Source organism: Octopus bimaculoides, chromosome 3 (assembly GCF_001194135.2).
Source record: "Octopus bimaculoides isolate UCB-OBI-ISO-001 chromosome 3, ASM119413v2, whole genome shotgun sequence".
Lineage (NCBI taxonomy): Eukaryota > Metazoa > Mollusca > Cephalopoda > Octopoda > Octopodidae > Octopus > Octopus bimaculoides.
Genome location: NC_068983.1, coordinates 114,308,745 through 114,318,792, shown reverse-complemented (window position 1 = coordinate 114,318,792; position 10,048 = coordinate 114,308,745). Strand labels below are relative to the sequence as shown.

At 29.9% G+C, this 10,048-nt stretch overlaps 1 protein-coding gene across 1 annotated transcript in view; it reads left to right on the top strand.

Annotated features, from left to right (window-relative positions):
* Window positions 1-10,019, top strand: part of LOC106880285 (transcriptional coactivator YAP1) — an 18,107-nt gene extending 8,088 nt beyond the window's left edge. Inside the window, exons 4-5 of the mRNA XM_052966451.1 lie at window positions 4,402-4,511; window positions 6,767-10,019. Of these exons, the coding sequence (XP_052822411.1) occupies window positions 4,402-4,511; window positions 6,767-6,847 (191 nt within the window). The 3' untranslated portion in view covers window positions 6,848-10,019. The remainder of the gene's footprint in view (window positions 1-4,401; window positions 4,512-6,766) is intronic.
* The last annotated feature ends 29 nt before the right edge of the window (window positions 10,020-10,048 follow it).

The window sequence follows — 10,048 nt, the reverse complement described above, 5'->3', positions numbered from 1 at the left end:
TGTTAGATTATGTTTGAGAGCTCTGCAAGTTCATGCTGAACCACACAGATTTGTTTGTAGTTATTAAATGTTTGTGCTTACATAAGTTCACTCCCTCCATCAAACTAACATTGCCTGTATAAGTGCACAAGTGTGCCACATGTCAGATGTCAAAATGATTGCAGAGAGGCATGAAATGAAAATTTTCAGTCTGTGAATCAAACCCATGGTCTAGTGATTATGAGTACAACACGCTAACCACTAGGAAAATCAGTGCTCATGACTCTTTACAAGGCCTCCAAAAGTGTTTAGAGGGAAGGAGGAAGGTATCTTCAAACCAGAGACTTGGGCCCAAATGTTTGAAACAGCAGAAATTCTACTTATGGCAACTTTGGTTCCAAGTAGTGGTGATGTTAAGCCCATGGTGAGATTTAAACTCAAAATCCAAAAGAGACAGAGCAAATACTGCAATCTTCTGAACCAACATTCTTACTGTGCCACCAGTCCACCGCCCTGATTTGGTACTTTGTTATTGACCTTGGCAAAGAGTGCAAAGAGCCAGAACAAATATTATGAGACATTCTATCTTGTGCTCTAAAGGGTCTGCAAATTCTCTTGACAAGATGGCTTTAAATTTTCCCAACATTATGGTAAAGAAACAAGAATTAAATGAATGCAACCTCTGCTTTGTTTTCTCATTAATAAAGAGAGAGGGAAAAAATTTTGGGGCTTTTTTTTTTTTTTTTGAAGCTTGTATTTGTCAGTTTGGGACCTCTTTTCCTATACAATTAATTACCACAACAGATAATTCCAACTTACATGAAACCCTCTTCCTTCTTTTTCTCTCTTAGTTTTTATAAAGGTCTCAATATATTTGTTAAAGTAAGTTTCATTAATGGGATATTCCACATTGAAAATAATCTTTTGAATGAAGTAAAATAATTTTTAGTCAATCATCATTTTTTTCTTTATTATTAAAGGTGTTTTTTTCTTTTGTCTTTTAACAAATGACAATGGAGTTTTGTAGAGTACACTATGACACAAATGTTTATAGTACATATCTATTTGTCCTTTTGGGATTTTTACATTTTTATAAGATCTTCACATTTATCAGCTCCTCTTCCCATTATCCCCTTATCTCAAGTGTCACCAGGTCACACTTTAATGCTCGTCAGTCAGGCATATTCTTCTGTATACATTCACCCAACATACATAATTTGAAGGCTTGTATAAAGTACTAATATATATCCTTAGTCTTGGATTTAATCAACAATGGTCTTTTTTTCTGCTTATTTCAAATGTCTTCTTTGCTACCACCTCAACCTATGGTTGATATGTGCTGTAATGTTTACTGATTGATCATCACATTGAAATTCTTTTCTGAATGAAATCAAACATTTCTTTGTTATCATAGCTCTTATTTTTTACATTTCATTTAGTTACAATTTAATTGTTCAGATTTGATTATGTCAAATTTTATTTAATTTTTGATGGTTTATCTTTCTTAGAATAAATCATTTTTTAGTTAATTTTCTTATATCTAGCAACAATTATTACAGTGATCAAATGCATTTGCTGACAACTACATGTATTTAAAAATGTAAAGTAAAAGCTGGTAGTGTGTTGTCTCTTGCCCAATGACTTATTTTATTTTGACATTCTTACAAAATATCATTTGTTTCTTTCCTCACTTCATGCCCCCAAAATTTGAAATAGGATCATAGCAACAAACTTGTTTTGCATGAAAGGATTAATCATCATCATTTAGCATCTACTTCCCCCATACTTGTATGCTTGGGTCAGGTGAGATATGTTGAATCAGAGTATTCAGCAACTGAATGCCCTTCCATATGCCAACCCCCACCTGTTTCAGAGTGAGGTAATAATTTCCAAGTCTATCAAACAGCAAACTGCCCAGATATGCATATGTGAAGAAATGGAAACAAATGACACCAAAATGAGAAATTATTTGTTTACAAATATCACACAATATGTCAAGAAGCCCAGACATGCTTTTATAGCAAATGACCCATTAGCAAAGCCATTGTTTGAACCAAAGAACAAGCTTGTATGTAGACTTAAGAAATATAAACTCACACGTATGCACACATAAAACAGGCTTTTTTCAGTTTCAGACTACCATATAATCTCTCAAGGGTTTGGTTGACTCAGGATTATAGTAAAAGGCACTTGCCCATAAAGCCACACAATGGGACTGGACCATTGGTTGAGAAGTGAAATACTCAGCTACACAGTTGTGTGTATATGTGCATATGCATGTTGCAAGTTTAATAATAAACACTCCTGATAAATACTGTATAACCTCTTATACTTAGTTTCAGTAAATAAGAATACATTTATGGCTTTGCAATAAATGTTTTCTTTTAGATTTCTACTGTTATATCTCAATTAAAAATCTCACACACTACCGCAGAGATGGATAAATGTTAGTTACTGATTAACATAATTTTTGTTGTTGGAAGCTTTTTCTTCATTTAATCTGCTTTCACTATTTTACCAAATATAGTCTGATAATGTTTATAATTCTAACATAACTCAACAGTATACACTATACTATACAACATATGTGTATGTGCTGTATTTGATTGTAAAATGGTAACAAATCACTATCAAATCAATGTTTGTTTTCCTTGGTTTTAAATGAATTATTCAGAGGGCAACATTCATGCTCTAAATACTATATAGTTACTGTCTACAACTGCTCTATATGTAAACAATGTTGTTAATGAATTAGTTGGGAGAAAATATTTTTAAAATATAAGAAATGAAGTAAGATTTTACTAGACAGAAATGTTTAGCATGATAGAAATTGCTATTATATGATTTTTGTTTCCTTGGTTGAGAGTGGATTTGATGTATCGATTACTTCACATTTCCATGAAATAAATCAATATAATCAAAATGATTAAAAGCATCCAGTCCACACTGTAATGTAGCTGGCATTTGGAAGGGCATTCAGCTGTAAAAATCATGCCAAAACTAACCTCACCTGTGCTAGTACCACATAAAAAGCACTGAGTCAACTCTATGGAGTGGTTGGTGTTAGGAAGGGCATCCAGCCATAAAATCCCCACCAAAACAGACCCAGTAGCCTAGGGTAGTTTTTCTACTTGGCCAGTTCCTGTCAGGCGCCCTACCCATGCATGCATAGAAGATGGGCATTAAATGATGATGATGATGATCTCTATTATACAGAATAAGGATTGTGAGCTGAGAAAGTAAAAATATTGTTTAGTCTCACTGGATTCAAATCCAGTTGAAGTGACGTTGCATTTCATGTCTCCAACATTGATGAAAGTACCAGTAATATATTGGTTTGCAAGTGGAGAGAGACTCTCTCTTATCTCATTATTTCAAGGCAATGGGTAAGGAAGAGTCTATCCCATTTACAAAGAAGTAAAATTGAAAGAAAGGAAGGTTCCGGATTTCTGGAAATCAATTGCTATGAATTTTCTGAAGTGTGCTACCATTGTCTTGAATGTACTAGCCATAACATTAACTTGAACTAATTGTATATTTTGCATAGTTTTATAAATATACATGCACTTAATCATGACAGGAACAAAAAATGTGGGGGGGGGGGGCTATAAATCGAGACGTAAAAAATAAATTTCTATAAACATTGGAATCAGTATTATGGAATACAGAATTTATCATACTTGATTGTACTGTATGGAAGGGGGATAATCCTTAAGTCAGAATATTGTCTGAAATTACAGAAACTATTGCTGATAGACAGATTTTTTATTATTATTATTATTATTATTATTATTATTACTAGTAATGGTTTTTTTTTCCTAACTTTTTCTTTTTTTCATTCTTCCTAGATATTCAGTTCATCCTTGTTTCTTTTAGATGACATTCAATTACTTTATTAGAATATCTTTCATATTCTAGCACCTGCCTCTCTCATAATGATTATCTAAAGTCATGTTTCACAATGTTATTAATGATAAGATAGTGAAAATCATTGCCATCATCAGCATGGTATGTAGTAAACAACAACTTTCCTGCTGGGAGCCCAATCCACCTTTTTTACACTCAAGTTTCCTTAAATTCATATGATATATCTGGCAGATGTAGCTTAATATTTCTTCAATATTACTTTGTACTGACAAAACAATTACTATTTTTTGTTTACCCTTATTTTGCAATGAGGTTTTGGGGAATTTGTCATAGGATACTAGTTAAGTAACATGTTTTACTTTTATGTTAGTTCCAGTATATTTACATGGTATAATTGCTACCTCTTATTGACAATGACTAAATTTTCATTTATCATCCAATCCAGTGTGGGAAATATATGATAATTAGTGAACAGTGACAAAAAAAATACAAAACTAACTCCAATCATATTTTCCATAGAAATTAATAGTGTCATCTTCCTGAATTTCTAACTAGGGCACAAAATGCAAAGTCCAGGTGACTTTGGCAACATGGACATTGGGAATGTTGGAGACAGTGGTGAAAACACAAATATGGATAGCGATGATTTGGTTCCAAGTTTACAAGTAAGTTCAATTTTATGTTTGATTTTATGTTTTCCTATGAATTCTCAATCCATTTTTATTAGATTTTGTTGATGTATGTATATAAATATTTCTAGACAAGACATGAAATTCTAAATCTTCAAAGAATAGGTATCAGGTCTTCTAAATATATTCTCAGAAAGACTTGTCTTATTTCTTCCTCATTCACCTAACTCCTAGTTAAGGCTTTGTCTCACATATACATATACCCATGCAGGACACAAATCACATGTATAAGACTGAAATATTTTGTAATCCTTAAAGGGTCACATTTTCATGTATTATTTTTAAGGTACAATTAACATTGTGGCCTCTCCAGAGTGGTACCTACAGACATTAATTGAAGTTGTGAGAAGCAAGGAAATTGAAATGAATAATTCTTGGAGACATTTGTGTTGTGGGATTATGCATACTTAGTGTCATGATTAGAGAACTTACTACCACTTTAAGTTGCTCACATTCTAATGTTAATCCTCCAAAAGTGTTTATGAGAGAATTGAAGTGAGAAAATGCTGTGTGTGTGTATTCATTTTCCATTGAGGTATTCTACCTTTTTTTGAGAATATTTAATGGATACAGAATATGAGCTGATGAAGTATATTATTTAAACAATGGCTCAGTACATAATCCTTTATTTTGTAACAAGCCCCACCAATGAGCCCTTTCATTTATTATTTAACCTTTTCTTTTATATCAAACTGCTTGGGACCACCCTTGATTATTTGATAGAAATCTTTCTATTTTAAAGTGATCTAAAATTAAAACTTTCCATCAAAATTTCATGTTAATTTGTGTTTCAAACACCAGTTTAATAATGGCAAAGTTATTTCACTACATACTTTATTATTTCCAAATTAGTTGAAACAAAGACTGTATTTCAGCAGAAATATGGTAACAAAAGGGTTAATTATAAATATGCCTATTGTTGAAATATTTTTTCTTGCCTAAATTGAGGAAATTAGTACAAGAAGAATAAAATCTGGTTTCATAAATGAATGTGATAATTAAAAAGGTAGTTTAAGTTATTATTTATTTGCACAAGTAAAAATTTTCACAGGTCAAGCTTATCTAACAACAGGTGCTTTTTTGATTTATTACATATTTGTAGATTTTTTAGGTGCTTGTAGAAAATCCGTAAGTGAAAAATGTTCAGATTTTATGATAGATTTCAGGAAGTAAACTGTATTTTAAAGAATTAATTAAATACAGTAAAGTTCTTTTTCCTTTAATAAATACTAAAATATAATTACTCAGTTATCTAAATAACATGTCAGTGTTTTAGCCAAATACAAAGATAGTAAATAAAACTCACAGAGCAACTGTATATATCCTTGATGGAAAAACAGAGAGAGAGAGAGAGAGAGAGAAGGGGATACACTGCCAATTAGATAAGAAGGTAGACTTATGAATAAAAATGAACTAGAGAAATTTGTAGTTAATGATGATATGTTATATAACAGTTCCTACATGAAGACTAAATTATCTTATCATGAAGCACTGATATAAGTAACTAAGTCAGAGCCCTGATAACATATGTAAAAATATTACCATATAATCAAACTCCCTGAATGTGAAATGCTGTCTCCATTGCTATGTGTAACTCATATAAAACTATAGATACCACTTATAATATAGAAAGCAGAATATTTATTTTGTAAGCAATGGTGGGATCCTGGTTTAATACATATTATGGCTAACACTGTGTCTAATTGATGGTGTCATAATGTACAGAAATTACGTTGAATAATTTGTATTAACAAAACTATCATGAACTTCTACTTTTCATATAAATTTGATTTCTAAAACCAAGAGAAAAATTTTGATGATCCACTGCAGATTCAAATAAAGAGCACGAAATTTTAAATATTTCCATTTAAAATCATGAATTAGGAATAAAAGACAGGAATTCAAATGTTTTATCTCTCACTTCCCAGTCATTTTCTCCCTTTCTTTCCCTTTCTCTGTTTGTAACTCTTTAGTCTCTCCTCTTCCTCCTCTCTCTCTCTCTCTTTTTCACTCACTCGCTTTAGTCATTTTACTACATATAAGATAGATAAATATTTTCAGTTTCACTATGGTTCATATATGATAGACTTTGGTTTAATTTAGCAAATTAATATTTAGTTCTTTTGACAAAATATAAACAAAGATGTTTAGATTTTAATTTTTAAATGCTTTTTAACTGTAATTTCTTGAAAAATGTTTCATCTTTGCCTTTTTTAAATTTTCTCTTGCAGGAAGATATCACAACTGAACTGTTAAATGATGTTGAGACTGTATTGAGTAATTCTAAAGTAGATGGTCTGTTATGGTTGTGAAAATAAAGGGAACCAGAAAATAGTGGCAGTACCGCTATCAAACATAGATATATAAACATATATATATATATATATATGTGTGTGTATATAAAACACAGAACTCTTGGATTTGGCAGAGTATGGAAAACTGCCACACCAAATAGAGCCACTGGATAAATGGCAGAAAACAAGGAATCATTATTTTTAACCGACTCAAATTTGGATGTAAAGGGGGACATTACATTTGAATTAAGTGCTATGGTACACAATTTATCTAGAGAAACATAACTTTATACAAACACATACACGTACACAAGAAGGTCACAAAGCATAAAATATATATATGATGATATCTGTGTATATATTCAAGCAGATGCATCAAGACAGACTTCTATAGACTCACATGTTTGGTTGTCAATAGAGAGAGTTTCTCTCTATTACAGCTCATGGTTAATTATCCATCTGTGGTAATCTAAAAATAATATATTGTGTTATATACAAAACCAAACCAAATAATGTGTATTTCACAATTCTTTTATATATATATATAACTATACATGTATTTTAAATTTCAGGGAAAAGCTAGAAAGAGTGAATATTTTCGTTTTTTTTTTTTTTTACTCCCCAACATTTTTCCCCCTCTATTATTTTAACTATATATATATAACTCTAGTAGTTAGTATGTGAAATCGATGTTGGAAAAGTTATCTATCTCTGTAGATGATTTGAGCGATTAAAAACTAACTGAAAAATAAACAGAAAACATGCACTACAAAACAATTAAAAAGAAAAACACTAAAACAGCATTTAATGAAACCAAATCATATATATATATATATATATATATAAACCAGTCTTCCTATTCCTTACAGACATATGTCATTTGTAGTTGAATATATATCAAATATTAGGCATGTATATACTATTGTTTCAGTTCCTCAAATTATCTTTCCATGCACCATCTTTCAAAGTAAAAAAAGAAAACCATATCGGTTAGTGTTAGTTTATATCATAAGTAATGTTGAATCTTTAGGCAGAATATCACTATGAGCAAATATTTGAATTTAGTCACTCTTTTTAAAATCTCTGTAGGCTTTTCTGAATTTCTTATAATGGATTAATAAAACTTCTATACTGAAATTTAAAACGTCAACAAAAAGTTTAAAAAATTCTAAAAATAAATAAAAAGAAACTTTTAAAAACATAGGAATAAGTGTATGTGCATATATAAATACACCTATGTATGTAACTGCATGTATGTGAATATACGCATATATATACGTGTAAGCATACATAGCATTTACATGCATAGCTCTCACATTTTATACTAAAATGTAAAAATGTATTCTAATTTTTTAATTTTTTACCAAAGTATGAAAAAAAAGCATACAAAAATATAAAGATTATTATTTTATATATGATTTCTAGGCAGTTATCATTTAGTGCTATGTTGCTCTCGACTCTTCTACTGTGTGGAAGGAAAACATGATGGGTGGTTAGGGTTAAACAATTGTATCTCATTATCTAAAGCTTCTACATATATATATATATATATATATATATATGTATGTATGTATGTACGTATGTATGTATGCATGTATGTATATATATATGCATGTATGTATATATATATGCATGTATGTATATATATATATATATATATAAGCTTTTCATTTTTCCCAAGGCATATATGTCTTGTATATAGACTTTCACGCACATTTTAATTATTTATTATAGAGATGAAAGCAATAAATGTCATGTGAAGGATATTTCAACTAATTGCAGGGTCAGACTGCATTAGCTTAAAAACCAACAAGATACTAAGAAGTCGGTAAAAATAAATGTAATAAAGGATTAACTATAGACTTTATCAGTTATAACATTAAGATCTGAAGTTTTTCTTATATATCATTGAACAATGTAATTATTATATCTTTAGAATCATTGTTCAACTACTCTCAACAAACTAATTGGTATTTAATCCTACATGGCCAAATTATTTAAAATTCTTAATCTACAATAGGTCTTCAGGTGGCGGGTGTTATTTAACCCATGACAACCTTGACAGTGTTGTTTAGTACACAGTTTGTTCTTTACTCAGCATGGTTTGTTGAGTTTTCTATGATTTTTTTTTTTTACCTATATGTTAATTTACAGATTTTGCCAGGATCAATTTATCTTCATATCCTTTCAAATATATATATATATTTTTGATCAAGTGGCAATTTTTTTTATTATTTATTTAATAAACATTAAATGCTTTAGTACTTAATCATCAACATTAACTGCCTCAAGTAATTTTGCTATGTCTTCTTACTGAAAATTCTCGAGATGCATTGTTTTTGAAATTTACCTTGAGATTAAGCAATGCTTATTTCACAGCATTGCAAGCAATTATTAATTAACCTAGTTGATAAATTTCTTCAACCTTTTAAATTGCAACCTTTTTTATATATATATAAAAAATTACCTAGATGAATCTCATATCTCCAGTATTTTTATATAAAATTTCTGGTGCTGTTTCTTTCATGAAACCTGAAATGATTCTTTGTGTATTTTTTCTAATGAAGCTATTATACACTCTATTATATTTTTAACTAACAGTAGAAGTCAAACTGTGAAAAGTGATAAAAAGTTAAGAACAACAACCACAGGACAACATCATGAGCATGTTCAAAGATATATTTGCATATTAGGAACTGGTCATTTCTTTCACATACATGTATATATTTTTAATTAGACAAATCATTGCTAATAATTATCTATTTTTTACTCAGAATATCTATCTATGCTCTTGTTGCTATATATCATTAATCAACTTCTTTAAGAAAAAAATTATTATGTAGTCATCTTACTTTTCACAGTTAAGATGAAATTCTTTGTTTTGTTTTTTTTTATCTTGTTTTGTTTTAAACATTTACTATTTCCTCCCAAATTTAACACTCCTATCACTTCTGAAACATCTAATTAATTTTATTCAGTATATCTATAATTCATATCCATCATTAAATTAAAATTTAAGATAACAATGAATATAAAATAAATTCCATTAATGAGAATTGAAACTTTTTCTAATAGGTATTACAGAATTGACCCTGAACAAAATATCACACTTCAAAACACACATAAAACCCACTTACCCCCATTTCCCCCGCCCCATCAAATGCCATATGCCTCAAAAAAAAATTGAAAATTTGAAGAAAAAAATTTAAAAAGAGGTGG